At 36.0% G+C, this 18,093-nt stretch overlaps 1 protein-coding gene across 1 annotated transcript in view; it reads left to right on the top strand.

Annotated features, from left to right (window-relative positions):
- The window catches only part of NUP155 (nucleoporin 155), a 30,110-nt gene that overhangs the window by 4,819 nt on the left and 7,198 nt on the right, over positions 1-18,093 (top strand). The window contains exons 8-26 of the mRNA XM_048057801.2: positions 175-248; positions 557-648; positions 782-879; positions 1,880-2,032; positions 2,523-2,623; positions 3,791-3,961; positions 4,973-5,083; positions 6,005-6,099; positions 7,678-7,766; positions 9,962-10,024; positions 10,135-10,285; positions 11,132-11,198; positions 12,071-12,189; positions 12,391-12,494; positions 13,548-13,681; positions 15,942-16,133; positions 16,520-16,658; positions 17,341-17,476; positions 17,899-18,052. Coding sequence (XP_047913758.1) covers positions 175-248; positions 557-648; positions 782-879; positions 1,880-2,032; positions 2,523-2,623; positions 3,791-3,961; positions 4,973-5,083; positions 6,005-6,099; positions 7,678-7,766; positions 9,962-10,024; positions 10,135-10,285; positions 11,132-11,198; positions 12,071-12,189; positions 12,391-12,494; positions 13,548-13,681; positions 15,942-16,133; positions 16,520-16,658; positions 17,341-17,476; positions 17,899-18,052 — 2,243 coding nt within the window. The remainder of the gene's footprint in view (positions 1-174; positions 249-556; positions 649-781; positions 880-1,879; positions 2,033-2,522; positions 2,624-3,790; positions 3,962-4,972; positions 5,084-6,004; positions 6,100-7,677; positions 7,767-9,961; positions 10,025-10,134; positions 10,286-11,131; positions 11,199-12,070; positions 12,190-12,390; positions 12,495-13,547; positions 13,682-15,941; positions 16,134-16,519; positions 16,659-17,340; positions 17,477-17,898; positions 18,053-18,093) is intronic.

The raw sequence follows: 18,093 nt of genomic DNA, 5'->3' as shown, positions 1-18,093 counted from the left end.
CTAATAGTTGTGTGAAATTGTTTGCTCTTTTATATCATTTCCCTAAGAGTTCTCTGGGGCTCTTGCAGTTTTTGTTGACTTGCAGTTTATTTTAGTGATATTCTGACTTAAACTTGTTTTCACCGATTCCATTGTTAATTTGCTACTTCTCCTTTTTCTTTTCCCCCTCCCAAGATCCTGTAGTTCAAATTGCCATTGACAACTCGCGAAATATCTTATACACCCGTTCAGAAAAAGGAGTACTGCAAGTATGTTACTTATTCTTAATGACTTTTTGCAATGTTACTAATGTGTATACAAATATTTTATGTTTTCCTGGGTACCTAGAAACTCTCTATAGTTGTATCAGGATATTACGCTTCATCTTTCTTTCACAAAGTGTTTACGCAAGACCTAAAATAATTTCTTCTGAGGCAACAGTAGCCTTTTGATCTTCCCTTCAGCCATATAGAAACATGATGATGGTGTGAAAGTAGTGTTTGAGTTGCTGCATAATAGATGAGGCTGTATGAAGTAATGCAGTTTTAAATCTCTAAGCTGTATTATTAAATTGCAGGTTTACGATTTGGGTCAAGATGGTCAAGGAATGACCAGGGTTACTTCTCTTTCACAAAATGCTATAGTTTCTGCTGCTGGGAGCATTGCCAGGTAAATGTATGATAGGTATAAAGTAAAAAGATTTTATTTAAGGTCAATAATGTTGTGGTATATTTTTTGAAGAAAGTGTTTTTGCTTGTTTCTTTGCATTGAGAGTACAAGTATTTTTTGTTTTGTTTTCTAGAACAATAGATCGTTCTGTATTTAAACCTATTGTTCAAATAGCAGTGATTGAAAATTCTGAATCCATAGACTGTCAGCTGCTGGCAATCACACACGCAGGTAAGAAAGAAATGTGATTTACCCCCCTTTTTAACAGATAAATGACATCTGCACAGCTTAACAAAATTAACAGACATTTTCCTTTTTACGTATGTTCTGGTTTCAGCTGGGTTAGTCAATTTTCTTCCTAGTGGCTGGTATGGTGCTGTGTTTTGTATTTTGGATGAGAATAACACTGATGATGACAGTTTTAGGTGTTGCTGAGCAGTGCTTACACCAAGTCATGGACTCTTCAGCTTCACTTACTGCCCTGCCAGTGAAGAGGCTGGGGGAGCATAAGAAGCTGAGAGGGGACAGAACCAGGACAGCTGGTCCCAACTGGCCAAAGGGATATTCCATACCATATAGCATCATGGTGAACAATAAAATTGGGGGGGGAGGGGGTGGCTGGGGCAGGGGACCCACTGCCCAGGTTTTGGCAGTGGGTGGTGAGCAATTGCATTATGCATCATGTGTTTTCTGTATTCCTTTATCATCACAATTATCATTTTCTCTTCCTTTTCTATCCTATTAAACTGTCTTAATCTCAATCCATAAGTTTTACCTTTTTTTATTAATTTTTTTCCTGATTGTCTCCCCTATCCTGCTGGGAGGGGGAAAGTGAGCAAATGGTTGTGTGATGCTTAGCTGCCTGCCAGGTTAAACTACAACAACATAACACAAATTTTGGAAACATTTATTTCATTCTGGTATGTTGTTGTTTTACATAACCAAATTGCTTTGACATTTGATGCAAGTATAATCTGGTCACACAAATTATTATCCATAGTTTATAAGAAAACCAGCAGAAAGTGGTGTGACAGAAGTATTCAGGAAAGTAGTGACAGAGCTAGATTAATAACCTTTATCTTCTTGTATCTTAGCAAGAAGTGTAGTAGTGTCTGTGAAGAATTTCTTATGAGTCTGAAACTAGCTTGCTGTCAATTAGCAGTAGCAACAATGCTTTAGTCATAGTTATGTAAGATTGCATGTAATTGACCTTCTTTTCCCTTATGTTTAGGTGTCCGACTGTATTTTAGTACTTCACAGTTTAAGCACCCAACAGCTCGTCCCTCTATGTTAACACTGGTTCATGTCCGTTTGCCACCTGGATTTTCAGCATCTTCTAATGTGGAGAAGCCCTCAAAGGTTCACAGAGCTCTTTATAGCAAAGGTAAGCAGTGGAACACAGCTCAGAAGAACAGTAGGTTTTTTTTTATTATTTTTTGTGTGTGTGACAGCTACTATCACACTATTTTATATCAGGTAATTTGAAGGAATGGGAGGACACACAGCAGTGTTGCTGACCCTTTCAGTCAAGTATATTGATTTTATGTTTGAAGTAGTTTCCAGATGGTTTTCAATATAGGTTCTCTTTAAACATCTCATTTTTATGAGGCATTTTCTATGTACTTTAGGCTCATTTGTTTGTATCTTTCAGAGTAAAAGGTAAAATGCTGTTGTTGATAGTGGCCTACTAATAACCATATGATACAGAAAACCAAGAGATATCTGCTGTTCAAATTGTGTGGTTTGGACTTAAAGATTGATTTTTGGTAAATAAGGAATTAATGAATTAGAGTGGTATATTTTGGTATATATTAGTAGGTGTGATACGTGATTAATCGTACCTAACACAACCTTAATATCCCTGTTCTTGCTAGGGGTCCTGCTGATGGCAGCCTCAGAAAATGAGGATAATGACATCCTGTGGTGTATCAATCATGATTCTTTCCCTTTTCAAAAGCCAATGGTGGAAACACAGGTACTAAAGTAAACTTTCATGTAATTTTGATGGATTTTAGATTTTTTTTTTCTTCCGGAGAACAGATACTTGAATAATACTATCTGCAAGAAATTAGTAGGTTGATGAAAAACTTACATGAGAAGTTTAGAAACACTTACAAAGCTACTAATCAATAAGCTTTAAATTTAAAAAAAAAAAAAAAGTTTAGCAGGCATGTTAGACAGTAAATGGAAACTGGTATCTTAGTAGGAATTTCCAGTTCATCCATACTGTATAGCTTCATGCAGGCTATGTATGAAAACCGATTGCTTTGACCTCTAAGACGACTTAGAATTAACATATTGGAAAAAGTCTTACTTGTGTCATATTGTTGTCTGTGGCATGCTGCATGCTACATACAATTATGTACAAGGCATGATCCCCAGTGCAAAGTGGTGTTCATTGACAAGTATAAAATTTGGCAAGGAGGTTTGTCTAAAATACAGATGGTAGAGATACTGGAATTGGATACTGGAATTCTTTACTTAAACAGATATGTCACATATTGATTAATTTTCAGGCATGATCAATTTCTGATCAATCTCTTCATTATTTCACTCCTTTTTTCCTTTTTTTTTCCATAGTTGTTACAGTAGTTTGTAAGAGGGGCTTGGTTTAGTTGCCTTATGCATCACATCAGAGAGAACATTACATGTATTTCAGCACTGAAGCAAGACTAGGCTCTTCTGCTGCTTTTTAACATGTCCAAGAAGAGTATGGGGCAATGGTAGAATCTCTACCATTGTGAAAATCTACTAATGTGAAAATCTCCCAAACCCTTATGATCAGTAGGAGTATGTTTGGTTTCCGTAAAAAATAAATAAAATTCATAATAACTTCGGTATTTGATTCTGATATGTTTAGCAGATTGTCTCTGTTTATATGGTGGCTTCACTAAAAGCACTGTATGAGTTGTTTTACCCTTAAAAAACACTGTCCCTATCCCACAAAAGAAGCAATATATAGCTGCAAATTTGCTGATAGTCTGCTAGATGATGCAAGAACTTGCTCATTTCCTCTGAGATTTCTTGTGTCAATAATAGTTTCTTGCCTGTGTAATTTTAAATTGTAAATAGTAAAATATCTCCACAATGTACAAAATCCGTAACTGTTATCAAACTTTGGAGTTGTTTATCTGTTGTTCAGATGACCACCCGTGTTGATGGGCATTCCTGGGCTCTTTCTGCTATTGATGAATTTAAAGTTCAGAAGATTGTGACACCTCTCAATAAAGATATTGTTCCAATAACTGATTCCCCTGTTGTTGTGCAGCAGCACATGCTGCCACCTAAGAAGTTTGTTCTGCTTTCCGCCCAGGTGAGTATTGCTCCTCTTAATATAGGAAATCAAAAGAATAAGTATAAAGGTGAAAGACTGATGCAAATCTGTAAATGTTTATTCATAGTTTATTGATTTTGAATGAATTTTTATGATTTTGTTCTGAACATAAAAGGAAAAGAGGAATATTGCTGAAACTGTCAGTACATATTATAAATTGACTCAAAGCTATTGAGACAGCTTCTCTTGTACAGTGCATTAATCACTTCTGTTGGCCTGAGGAGACAGAACCCTGGTAGATACAGATCATGTGAAACATTCTTTTAACCTTGTTCAAATTCATGGTTGTATAAAATTGAAACAGAAAAGGGCTGACCAGAAAGTATGGTTTGAGTAAATATGGTTAGAAACTGAAATTTGAACAAAGAATTTTTCTTTGTTATAGAAGTCCAGAAAAGTTTTTTAAATTGTTCTTGTTTGTTTTTTAAAAATAAAGCTTCCCGTTTCTTATTACATTCTCTAATATTTTAGGGTACTTACTTTCTTAACAAATAAGGAATTTTAAAAGATGTTTAATAAATCATTAATGTTTTGCAACCTTTAGACTCAACTTCCATTTATTTCATGGTAGCTAGTCAGACCCTCTCCCATTAGTGTGGATGCAGGCAAAATAGTCTTACCACGCTTTTGGTCCTAATTTTTTTCCAGGCAATTTTGAAGATTTATGAGATACATAGAGCAAGCATATAAAGAGAATGAAAGGCTTTATGTTTGTGTTGTGTGCTTCATACTAGGTTAAGAGGAGCAAAACTCTGTTTTTGGGAGGTATATAGCCATTGCAGTATTTTATTTTTTTTTGCCTTCTTGCTAGAGAATTTTCAGCATTTGAACGGGAGCTAGGCTTTAGCTACCGTTTATGTTACACTTTGATCCAATAGTGTAATTGAGGAAAACTTGGAGAGCAGTAAAGTTAAAGATTGTTGGGAAAGGCGTTGGTATGACCAGTAAAGTGACTTTATTCTAACTTTGTATTATTCTGGGTATTTTTAGGGGAGCTTTATGTTTCATAAACTCAGACCTGTTGACCAGCTGCGGCATCTTCTTGTTAGCAATGTAGGTGGAGATGGAGAAGAGATTGAAAGATTTTTCAAGTTGCATCAGGTAAGAATTTTTGACTTGTTATGAAATACAAGATTTATAATACTTAACTGGCATTACTGGAAATCTAATTGCATTCTGTATTATGTGTCTTTTTTGTTGTTACTACGAAATTCTAGTTAACTTTTCATTTATTGTTTCAAGTATTAGCTTTTCCTTCTGTATTGTCTGCATAAAACAAGATTGTATACTGAGATATAATTCCTTATTTTATGATATCTAAAAATTGAAGTGTAGATCACTTTTCCTGAAATTCTTGTATGCAGGAGTACAACGCAGTTCTTAGTTTAAGAAAGGAGTCGAGCTAAGACCAGAGGAGATAGTTTTCTTTAAAAAAAAGTTGAATCCATACCACTATTAGAGGTTTTTACATTTCGAAGGCCAGTACAACTGTCTAGAATTGGTCTGCTTTTTGCTTAGGATAAATAACAAACAAGCAGGAAGGAAGCTATAGTGAATTATGAATTTAATTTGACTAGTAATGATAGTACCTGTAATGAATGTTCACAGTAATCTATTGTCTTGTGCTTTGATTTAAGACATACTAAGTGATATTTTAACAGTCCATTAGGATATGCCATCCATTATTACTTGTATAGATCTTTTTCTTCAAACAATCTTAATTTGTGTCTGTAGAAATTTCATAACTGTTACTCATAATTAGGTGATAGACATGGAGATTGTTTCCTACCAGTAACCATACTGAGCTTGCAAAAGCTGTGTATAACAGAAGTTTATCCTGCTACAGTGAGATGTCTCAATTTAATTCACTTCATTTCTGTGGTGGGAAAGAGCTGATTTCCTTGCCTTCTAGATAAAATGATGCAAAAAGTATTTCCTGTTTAGTTATTGATCAATAGAACATCTTCATATTTCTTAACAACTTGATATAAGCTGCCACACTGACAGCATAATATGCTCTAGGAGGATCAGGCCTGTGCCACTTGCCTTATCTTGGCCTGTTCTAATGCTGCATGTGATAGAGAAGTATCTGCCTGGGCTACGCGAGCATTCTTCAGGTAAGTTTCAACTGGTGTGTGTGTTGTTCTGAACAGTATGCTCAGGATCACTACAGCCACTAAAGAATCATACAGTCTCTTTAACCTGCTCCCTGAGTAAGCATTGTTTTAAAATGAGCATAGACTATTAAACTTGGTGGAATACACTTCTGCACTATTTAGGTCTTGCCAGCAAAGGAAGCTTCCTGTAGTTGGCAGTTCTGGATAGTTCCTCTCCTGGATGCTTTCAAGTCATGTATTTCATGTGCAGAAGTTATTCAAAATGTAGTTTAATCTGCTTGAAGTTCACTTATCTATACTTCAGAGTATCCTGGTTCGTTGAAGCAGGGTGTGTAAAGAGAAGTAATATATTTAATCACACCAACTCAGTTGGAAAAAGAACAGATGAATTTAGAATCCCCAAGCCGTCATTTGAATTGGAGATAAAAGACAACATGCTTAAGATTAAATACAACATGAGAACTAATGTTCATTTTACCAGATAACCTAAAAGGTAATTTACTTGATGACTGCAGAATCAATAGGCAATCTTAGCAGATCAAATAGGTGGTAGCATGATTATACTGTACTGAGAAAGTAGTTTGTAACTTTGAAATAGAAGAAGATAAGGTAAATTATTTGTAATATAGTGTTTCTTATGCATCCTGGCACTTACTAGGTAGTAAACTTATGAATTCTTGTGTCTAGGTTATTTCCAGTAACTTCTTGAACTGTTTTATCAGTCTAGTTGAAGATTGGATGTTATAGAGCTGATTGTCTTGTGGTAAATGTTCTCCCACTAGCAGCTAGGTATTTTTGTTCTTTGTGAGTTCTAATGATATGTATGACTTGTGTAGCTGTATTTCTTTCAGTATAGAATTGGAGAGGCTATTTGATCACTTCTTAAAGTATATTATATCCCAGGAAACATACATGAAGTGTCCAAGAATTGGGATAGTATTGTTGTAGAATTAGTTCTTGTGGCTTTGAAGATGTGTTGGCAAGTTGATACTTCAGTTGCTTTGCCATAGCACAAAGTTTCAGGTGCTGAAAAAAGGCTAGGGCTATTGAGTGAGGTTTCCCTGTCATTTAAGGAGGTGTCATGAATAGTTGCTTGAGGGAAAATGGTTTGTAGCCTTTTAGGGCTCGTGTAGCACTGTAGGAGCGAGGTGGACAGAAATTACTTTTGGACCATAGAAAAATGAGCTTGGGCCATCTCAACTGTTCTCTTCCAATGTTCATGTATAGGCAAACTTTAAAAAGATACTAAAGCATAAGCCTGTTTTGAGGAGTGGTAAATTCATCTTTAACCTCTGATCATATCGCCATAGAACATCCATGAAGAATATGACTTAGTTGTTCATTTAACTTTGCAGTTACATATGTTAATGCCTTTCATATAACATTACTTCAGTTAGCTTTCTTTTTATGTGCCAAAATGAGTATCTCACAGTCACAGATATTTCTGAAAAGTTGTGCTGATATTTTGTTCTTCATTTTAAAAGAATCCCAAAATTGCAGCTAATTTTCCAAGATACAAAAAGTAAATAGAGTATGTATGAAGTGTGAGGAATCTTTTTCTTTGCATATAAACTTTAGGTATGGTGGAGAGGCACAAATGAGATTTCCATCAGCTCTGCCTCCTCCAAGCAACGTTGGACCTATTTTAGGTTCTCCCATTTCTGCTGGTGAGTAGCAACCATTTCATGGTTTTGGACGAGTTTTGTTTTTTCCTTTAAATATCTTGCATTTTGTCTTCTTACAAGTTCCTGTGTTCAAGATTACTTGCTTATTACGTGGCTGTATCAGAGTACCTTGCAGTGTCATAACAAATTAGTCATTTGTGTGATTTCTCCCTGTAAAAGCTCAAGCTTCAGCGCTTGGTTTCTGCTCAGGTCATCAGTGCCACATAAAAATGAGAATAGTACCTAGTCTTCCTTGAACATCATATGTATTGGAGTCCCTTCCATATTATCTGTATCCACTTAGATTTTGTCCAGTCTTCTACAATTGCTTAAGGAAGTTACCTGCTGACATGTTAACTCGTTGAATTCCAGATCATAGGAGTTGTGTTTTTTTTAAAAGCAATTAATGATATATTTGGAACTCTGATTAAACTAGTGAATTTATTTATTTATTTTATCAGGGATTACTTAGTTAATTTCCAAGATCCTTTAAGCATATTTGACGCATGGCACTGAATTTTACATACCAGATTTGGGAAAAAACTTGATTGCCTGGAATGCAAAGAAATTCAATTTTAGTACTGGTTTTGACCTACATCCAAATTCAAACATATCGGAGCAATGTGCACACTAAAATGTTTTAGATAAAGTTTTAGTTGATTCTCTTTCAGAATTCTTAACTGTGATTGACATGCTAAGAACAGTGGCTATCTATAGCACATCAATTACATCACTTTCCAAGCTTTGATAGTGTGGAATAATTGCAATGTAGGCAGGAGGAGAGGCAAGGCATAAGAATGTAAAATTAAATAGGACTTAAAGAAGACAGCAGGTATGGAGAGGACAGGTGCTAGGAGCAGAATAAGAGCGAAAGAAGGGTGTGGGGGAAATGCTAGAAAGCTCTTTAATCACTGAAATTTACTCTTACGGGAAGTAAATGCATTTTTCCCAAGTCTAAATGTTTGTTTGTTTTTGGTTTTGTTTTTTTTTTTAATAACTGGCAGTCGTATATACCCTTTTGAAATGTAGTGTCAAAGTGTGTTTTTTTATTTTGCTTCAGCGACAGGTCCATGTGGAAGACAGCACCATTCTTCTGCCACTGCTCACTCTATTTGTTCACAGGGTAGAGAACTGTCATGTGAAATTTATATTCTGATATTGTGGATAACCCATGCGGTGGGTCAGAACAGTGCTGACAGAATATTTTGAAAACACCTTGAAACTTTGCATGTGAAACTACATTAAGATAATGTTAGTGTTACAAGTCCAGGCCCCTTGTGTTCTCCCTGTTGAAAGTCTAGTCAGATATTTGCATGCTACTTTTCTTGCAAGATCATGCTTTGCTTTGGCACACAGGAGAATTTGCTTTCAGAACTTGGATTGGTCAGTGAAAGACTTTATCTTTTGCACTGTAGTATGTTGCAAAGTTGAGAGAACTGTAGTGAATAAGGCAAGAAGGACTGATTCTTTGATACAAACCAGTTTTTCAGGGTGAGAGTTTTGTTGACCTTTCCATGTTGTATCATCTTACATGCTGCTGGCACATGGACATTTTCATAGGTGACCACATGTGCTCATCATACTTTGTAGTTTTAGGTCAAGTATTAATTTGCAGAAGAGTTGAAAATCCTCAACTGAATATGAGTCCATGTTCACTTGGGGAAAAACAGACTCAGGACATGTCAAACTGAGTGTCCCAAGCAGTGTTGCTGTAGTGTGTGTCCAGCAGCAACACGTAAGGTGTAAAAGTAAAAATAGCTTCTTCCAGTTTAGCGTTTCAAAGTTAAAACTGGTATTCTTTGAAATGATCTAAATGACTCAAAGTGAACGCTTTGAGAGTAGGTGCCTATATCAGGAACAGGAGCAGTCAGAAGATGAGCAACAAGAAAATGCATGTGGATAATCAGTGCAGAGAGCTGATGGTGTGAAACAAATCATACATGAATGCTGAAAGCAAAAATGCTTAATAACTGTTGTTGAAAGAATCATATCTGTTTGGTTAACTTACAGAGTGTTGTGTCCAACAGAAATTAATGCAATTTTTTATTTACCTGTAATTAAAAGCTGTTTGAATCTGTAAAGGCTGTGTTTTCTAACTTTAAAGTACATGGTTTGACAACTTTGCTGCTTTTGCGTAGCGTTTCTGTGGATTGTATTAAAAAAAAAAAAAAAAAACTTTTTCTTCTCTTCCTTTTTAGTTTCCCAGCTGACTGTTGATACTCCATATCCTAATCCTAGCTTTTTGACAACACATGGGCAAGGTAACTACTCTTTCTCTGCTGGAGGAATGGAGGATTTTTTTCAAGTAGGCTTTTTCTTCTTTATTTTCATCCAAAATAAATGGAGTAATATTTGCCTACCTTTATCCTAGCTTTACAGTCTCCTGGTATGTCAACCCCCATGTTTCCTTCTGGGAATTCCATGTCTCACCCTGGTACATCTATTAGCGGTATGATGGGTCCGGAGATAGTATTTTCTGGAAGACACAATGGCATCTGCATATACTTTGCTCGGATTATAGGGTGAGGTGTTCATGTAAAACCGTCACACAATTCATTTCATAATTTTTCTGTCCTGTAACACTTGTAGGTGATGGATTCTCTCGTAATAGCATGTAAAGATAAGACTAATAAAGTACATTTATTTTGAGATTTCTAAGCAGCTGTTGATATAGCAGATTCTCTTTACAGCTCTATTAATAGTTCTACATTCAGTGAATGGTTAGGACAGGAAAGTTGCTTAGACGTTGACCTTGCAATATGCACAACTCTGAGAACTTCCGTTTTATTTTTTAGTCCTATGAGTCCTGCAGAAATGAAGGACTTGCAGGATCAAAATCCTAGCTTGAAGTCTTTTCTGTTAGGAAGCTTTAAAAACAGTGTAAAAATCAGAATGACAAAGCCAGACTAAAGAAGATTCTGTTATGTGGATGTTGGGTCATGTGTTTCTAAACTCTCCAACCAAGAACAGAGCTCTTCTTATGTTGGTTTTCCCCCTTTGCTGGGTGGGAAAGATTTGTTATGACATTTGTTATTTGTTTTTTGGCACTTGTTTGCCTACATTATATTTCCAGAGAATAATATTGACCCATCTATAAATTTTTTGAGAGCATAAACCCTCATTAGATTTAAGATTTAAAATTTGAATTTTTTTAATTGTCTATACATGTGCTATGCAGAAACATACAATGCCATCGTGGGTTGCTGTTTTTTTATTTATTTAATTTTTTTTTCAATGTTTAATTTTCATCCAGATCTTTGTTAGACCTTGAATCAAAAACATTCCTATTTCTTTAAGAAATTCTATGTAGAAAATGTGCAAACTTGTGACACTTGTGGCTTTTAACACAATTCTGGTTTATATTGCAGAAATATTTGGGATGGCAGTATAGTGGTGGAGCGAGTTTTCAAAAGTGGCAATCGAGAAGTTGTTGCAGTATGTAAAAGTTTGTTGTATTTTTAAAAGTTCCTTTCAGAATATCTCTGAAGCCCTTTATACGTTTATTCCCAATTAAAAACTTACCAGGAAAAAAAAAACATAATTCTCATTGTAATGTGTTTTTTTATTATATTTAAGTGCTTAGCTATGAATTAGTTGTAAGTTAAAATCTTTTTAAGTTACTATTTTGAATGTTACCTGTTATCAATTGTCAATGGCCAGTTTCTTCTGTGTTTAGTGATTTCACTTCCTTTATTTCTGCATACCCCATCCAGACAAAGCCTAAAAATGAAATGATTTGGTGGATTAGAATAAACATTGCAGTTATATAAGTACATAAGACAGTTTTCCAGCATCTTCCTCACTAATACCTTTGCATTTCACTTTTTGTTCATGGTCAAAACAACAAAATGTTTTCTGACTTCGAATGTTAATATAATCCTGAACTGAGTAACTTCAGCAATGCAAAAGTAACTGTTACATAAACCTTCCTCCTCCAGTTACAAGGCAACTGGGAGACTCAGGAACACCCTGGCAGTTACAGTTTGTCTTAGTGATGCTCAGTCATTGTGATTCAGAGTTGGAAATGGTAAAACACAGCTGATTTGTCTATCAGAGAGTCAAAGAAAGTAGTGTCTAATATTGTATGTCTTAGGAGGACTACGTCCTTTTCACACTTTCCACCCCTCCCTAAGAAGTGTGGTATAACTGATATGGTGTTATAGTGATAGCATTACTATTGTGCAGCTTATTTGTTGCACCCTCTTTGTATTTGTCTTTTTAGTGGCTTTAGCTTAAAATTGTAAACTTTTGGAGAAATGTTTTGGAATGTCTAAGCCTTCTGTAATGAAAATTGCTGTCTGTTGCAGGTAGAAAGCAGTGTTCCATCCCATGTGCTGGAATGTGTACTACAAGAACTCAAAGGTTTACAAGAATTTCTGGATAGAAATTCTCAGTTTGCTACAGTAGGAGCTCTTGGAAACCCAAGGTATTATTCTGTGTGTTATGCTAGTCGTATTTAATGTCCAGCTCTTGAAAATTAATCCATGCACATCTGTTTGTTGAGTTGAAGTCTATATGGTCTTCAGCTTCAACTATTCAGATGCTAAAAACAATGTGTTGGATTTCATCTCTTTAAAATATTCAGTATTTGTCATCAAATTACTATCTCTCTGTTTTGGAATTGCAGTTTCAGCACACCAGCTAATCTCCAACAGAGGCTCCTGGGTTTCATGAGGCCTGATGGTGGAAGCTCTCAGCAAGTGCAACAAGAACTCCAGAGGAAATATCACGGTATGCAATTACTTTTAAATTAGAAGCATAAGGGAATTGTGCATCTGGATGTTGAAGGGCTGTAGAACCCTTCCTATGAAGACAGGCTGAGGGAGTTGGGGTTGTTCAGCCTGGAGAAGAGAAGGCTCTGGAGGTACCCCATTGCAGACTTCCAGTACCTAAAGGGGACCTACAGGAAAGCTGTGGAGGGACTCTTTGTCAGGGAGTGGAGTGATAGGGCAAGGGAGAATGGCTTTAAACTAAAAGCGGGCAGATTTAGATTAGACATTAGGAAGAAATTCTTTCCTTTGAAGGAAGTGAAGCACAGGCACAGGCTGCCCACAGAAGCTGTGGATGCCCCGTCCTTGGAAGTGCTCAAGGCCAGGCTGATGGGGCTTTGGGCAGCCTGGTCTGGTGGGAGGTGTCCCTGCCTGTGGCAGGGGGGTTGGAGCTAGGAGTTGTTCTTAAAGGTCCCTTCCAAACCAAACCATTCTATGATTCAATGAAAAGTAAAGACAAAAATTGTTGCAATTATGTTCAACCCATGTAATAAGTATGCCCATTATATTCTTTCAGTGAATATAATACATCTTGCTAGTTTTCAGTGTAGTCATTTCATTCAGACCTGAGCTTTAAAGACAGTGTATGGTGTTAACCAAAGATGTAATTATAATAGTTCTTTTTAAAAGCAAATGCAGGTAATCAATAAGAATAGAATATGTATGTTTTTGTTTTTATTTATTTTATATTCATTATAATACATATATAAGAAATATTTATGAATAATCAAGGTAAAACTTGATACTGATTATGGAAATCCATTGCAGTCACATGAAGCCATACTTTTCAGAAAAGACTCCTCCTAGTTTGCAATAAACGTGAACAGATGGTATTTGTTTGGGGGAAATGTTAACAAGGAACTTTCCTCCAAAAAGCTAAAAAGCATTAATCAAGAATGGAGGAGAAGAAACATTGGAAATTTAAGAGACTGTTTTTGTAAAACCTCAAAAATCGACATACTAATTCAAAACATGTAAAACATAGTTACTTGTTGACTTTCTCTTGCTTTTTCAGCTGAGGCACAGTTAACTGAGAAAACTTCACTTCAAGGCATCCAGCAGCTTGTTCGCAAAACCTGTCAGGCACTAGCTTTATGGAAATTGCTGTGTGAGCACCAATTTAATGTTGTTGTGGGTGAGCTTCAGAAGGTATGATCTGAATTACCTGACTTTAATTCTTACATATTTAATAAGCCTGAATTTCTTTTTGCTATGTAAATACTCCTAAAGGGGTATTACTTTAACTTACTGTGGGGCAGATTATGAATTTTAAACTACATATAGATTTTTATTCAGGATGCAAGTGTTTATTTTTAAGAGACTTCCAATAGTATTGATCTCATCACCCAATTTTAGCTAACTGGATGTGTCACTAACATTTTTTATTAAGTGTGTTTTAAAAATTGGTATGCTGAAACTTTGAGCACATTCTGCAAGATGTGTACTGAAAGGAGTAGACTAATGTTGCCCAGCCTAGAGGAAATTGTTTGCTTTACTGTTATTAGGGGTTTTTTTATGGTGGAAAGCAATAGTGTTGTAGAGACTTCAGACCCTGCACTTAAGAGTGCAGAGGTCTAGAATGTGTCACAGAACAGCTGACGTTGGAAGGATCACCTGGAGATCATCTAGTCTGCCTCCTGCTGCTCAAAGTAGAGTCAACTCTAAAGCAAATTGCCCATGTCTAGTCAGGTCTTGACTAGACATCTCCAAGGACAGAAACTCCACAACCTCTCTTGACAACCTGTTCCAGTGTTCAGACACCCTTACAGTAAAATAACAATAATAATAACAAGAAGAAGAATAATATATCAAGGAGTTATTTCCTGTGTTTTAACTTCTGTCCATTTTATGTTGTCTTGTTACTGGGTACCACTGAGAAAAATCTGGCTCTGTCTTATTTACACCCTTCTACCAATTATTTACAAATATTAGGAAGATTTCCCCCTCCTCCCATCCCAAGCCTTCTCTTCTCCAGGCTAAACAAGTTCTTTCAGTCTCTCCTTGTTTGTAAGGAAGGAAACTTGCAGAACTATGGGTGCTACTACTCTGTACCCTCTGCTAATCTTGGATTTGCATCTGTTAATTATATGAAAATTCAGCATTCTATTCTAGCACTTCACAGAAGAATTTATTATTTTAAAAGTTGTTTTCTTTATCACTAAAAAGAACAATTTTTAAGTTTTATAAATGCCCAAATGTTGAAGCTTTTCACATTGTCATCTTGGGAGTTAACATGATTTCTCACAGGCAGCTTTTCCCTTGTGATGAACAAGGAGTTAACTAATCGTTTAACAAGTAAAACCTTTTTCTCTCCCTACAATAGTTTTAGAGTTTTTGTAATAGTATTTTATTTTAATCCAGTGGTCATCAATAGACACTACTGGCAGCTAGCTCTATATGAGCAAATGTTCCTAATAATTTCAGAAAGATGAACAACTTTCTGTGTAACTTAATATAAAAAAGCAGAAAGATGTTTTTTATAAAGCATTATAAACTTCTAAAAAACATTATAAACTTTTTTAAAACTTCCTTCTCATTCTACATCTGTTGTTGTTTTCATCTATGACCGTACTCAGATGGTTCCCGTTATTAAAAACCGTCATGTACTCATTTTATAGCATGTGCATTCTGACAGTGCCCTGTGAAGTACAGGAAAAACTGCTTATTCCTTTCTCACAGAGAAGTGACACACGGTGTAGGTAACAGGAAGATGTATAGAGTTCTCAGTGTCCTTTGGCATTTGAGAATCTAGTACTTTTCACTGATCGTGCTTTCCTCTCTAATACTTCCCATTTTGCTATATAAGATGTATTTCTGTGCTGTCTATACTTTAGTCCTTGGAGCTTTGCATGTGTTTATTTTCTGGAACCAGATAACTTTGCTGTAACATTTTGTGTCCAAAACATTGTGCCCAAAGAAGGGCAACAAAGCTGGTGAAGAGAAAGCTTAAGAACAAGTTTTATGAGGAGTGGCTGAGTGAGCTGGGGTTTTTTAGCTTTGAGAAAAGAAGGCTCAGGAGAGACCTTACTGTACTTTACAATTACCTTAAAGGAGGTTGTAGTGAGGTGGGGCTCAGGCTCTTCTCCCAAGCACCAAGTGAAAAGATGAGGGGAAATGGCCACAAGTGGTGCCAGGGGAGATTAAGTTTGGGTATTAAGAGAAATTTCTTTACTAAAAGAGTTGTGGGGCATTGGAATAGGCTGCCTAGGAAGTGGTTGAGTCACCATCCCTGGAGGTCATCAGGAAATGTGTATATGTAGAACTTAGTAGCTTGATCTAGTGGTGGACTTCTCAGTACTAGGCTAAAGGTTGGACTACATGATCTTAGAGATCTTTTCCAACCTGAATGATTCTATGATTTTTACTTTCAGTAAAATCTTTGAGCTAATGAAATTCTGTCTGTTTTTAGGAACTTCAAGAACATCTAAAGATTACTGCTTTCAAAGACTTGGTAATTAGAGACAGAGAGTTGACTGGAGCACTCATTGCTTCTCTTATAAACTGTTATATCAGAGATAATGCTGCTGTGGATGGTATCAGTGCCCATTTGCAAGATATCTGTCCTCTTCTCTATAGCACTGATGATGCTGTCTGTTCCAAGGTAAGTTCACTTCCAGATTTTATAGCACCAAAACACAGCATTAGAGAGTGTATTAGAATGTAAATGCAGCATGGGATCAAGTGCACCCTCAGCATGTTTGCTGACAACACCAAGCTAAGTGGTGTGGTCAACATGCTGAAGGGAAAGTGTGCCATCCAGAGGGACCTTGATAGTCTTGAGAAATGAGCCCCTGCAAACCTTATGAAGGTCAACATGTCTAAGTACAAGGTCCTGAATATGGGTTGAGGCATTATGGCTATTATCAGCTGACAAAATGAGGTTTTTTTGAGACGATTTTTCTATTGTTTCAGCTGTGAAGCTTGGCATAATAACCTGTTAACTCACTCGATGTGAATAATTTTCATTTTCCCACCATTTATCTGTAGGCAAATGAACTGCTTCAGCGATCTCGACAGGCTCAAAACAAACTGGAAAAAGAGAAGATGCTAAGAGAGTCACTGAAAGAGTACCAAAAGATTAGCAATCAAGTAGACCTTGCTAATGTTTGTGCGCAATATAGGCAAGGTAAGAGGCAATCACTGATCTTTTTCTGCTAAGCAGTTTCTGTTATATCATTTCATGACATTCTCTTGTTTTGTTTTGTTTTCTGACTTCTAACTGATCTTACAGTGATGTTTTACCATAAACAGTTTCTTAATAACTCTCACAAATAACATATATCAACCTGTTCTTGTTTAAAGCCTTTCTAGATTTCACCAGCAAACAAAAATAAACACTTCTGTATAAAAGTATTCCTATCCACTTCCTCTGTTCCACTTTCAATTTTTTCCATGCATGTAGTAAAATGTTTCTAGCAAAGTTGTTGGACTGAATATAAGCAGAGGGTAAATGATAGTATTTTGTGGGGTGAGTCTTTATACAATATGAGCTCTTTGAAAGATGGTTCTGAATCATATCTTGTGTAGCAGAAGCTAGTACATAATTTAAAGGAGATATAACTGTCTTAACAGTCAAGATTTCAGCCTTTGTTGTACAAATATGTAATTTCAAACTTAGATATAATCCCAAAGGAATAGGCATAAAACTTTATAAGATACAGACCAGAGTGAGTAGGGTTTATTTTTTCTTGCTTGATAAAATGAGTAGTGTTTGTTGTCACTTAAAATTTGTCATAAATTTAATACAATATCGAACGATGTTATTTGTGGGTTTTGTTTGTTTGTTTTTAATTTTTATTTATTTATAGTGCGTTTCTATGAGGGAGTAGTAGAACTGTCTCTTACTGCTGCTGAGAAGAAAGATCCCCAAGGTCTTGGCCTTCATTTCTATAAAAATGGAGAACCAGAAGAGGATGTTGTTGGACTCCAAGCTTTTCAAGAGAGGCAAGTTTTCATGATATGTTGTTAGCTTTATATGGGGTACTTGATTTCAAGTGACTGGAAAAGTAGCCTTTTGGGGAAGGTGTGGAGGGTAATGACAAGCAAGCATTTTAGAATAACAGACACAATGTAGAGGGTTTTGCCCAACGTACTTTCCTAGAATATAATTAATATGACACCAACTTAATTTGGAACAGAGGGTAAACTGAAATACACAGAAAATATTGTGATCTGAACATTACAGAATTATTTGTTAGAAAGATAACTGTGAATAAACTAGATTGCACGAACTAGCTGATAATACTACCTGACCTTTTTTAATTTTAGTAATTATGCCTACTAAGGTATAAAATAAAAAAGAAGTAGAACTTCATAGATAGTTACAATGAAAATTGTTAGGCTTTTTTGTTTTGCTCTATTTACAGACTTAACAGCTACAAGTGTATCACTGACACCCTTCAGGAGTTAGTGAATCAAAGCAAAGCTGCTCCCCAGTCTCCCAGCGTACCCAAAAAGCCAGGTCCTCCAGTGCTGTCATCTGACCCCAACATGCTAAGCAATGAAGAAGCAGGACACCATGTAAGAAAACTGAAAAAAAAAAATAGTGACTACACTCAGAA

Source organism: Anser cygnoides, chromosome Z (assembly GCF_040182565.1).
Source record: "Anser cygnoides isolate HZ-2024a breed goose chromosome Z, Taihu_goose_T2T_genome, whole genome shotgun sequence".
Taxonomy (NCBI): domain Eukaryota; kingdom Metazoa; phylum Chordata; class Aves; order Anseriformes; family Anatidae; genus Anser; species Anser cygnoides.
This window is presented reverse-complemented; position numbering and strand designations above follow the sequence as displayed.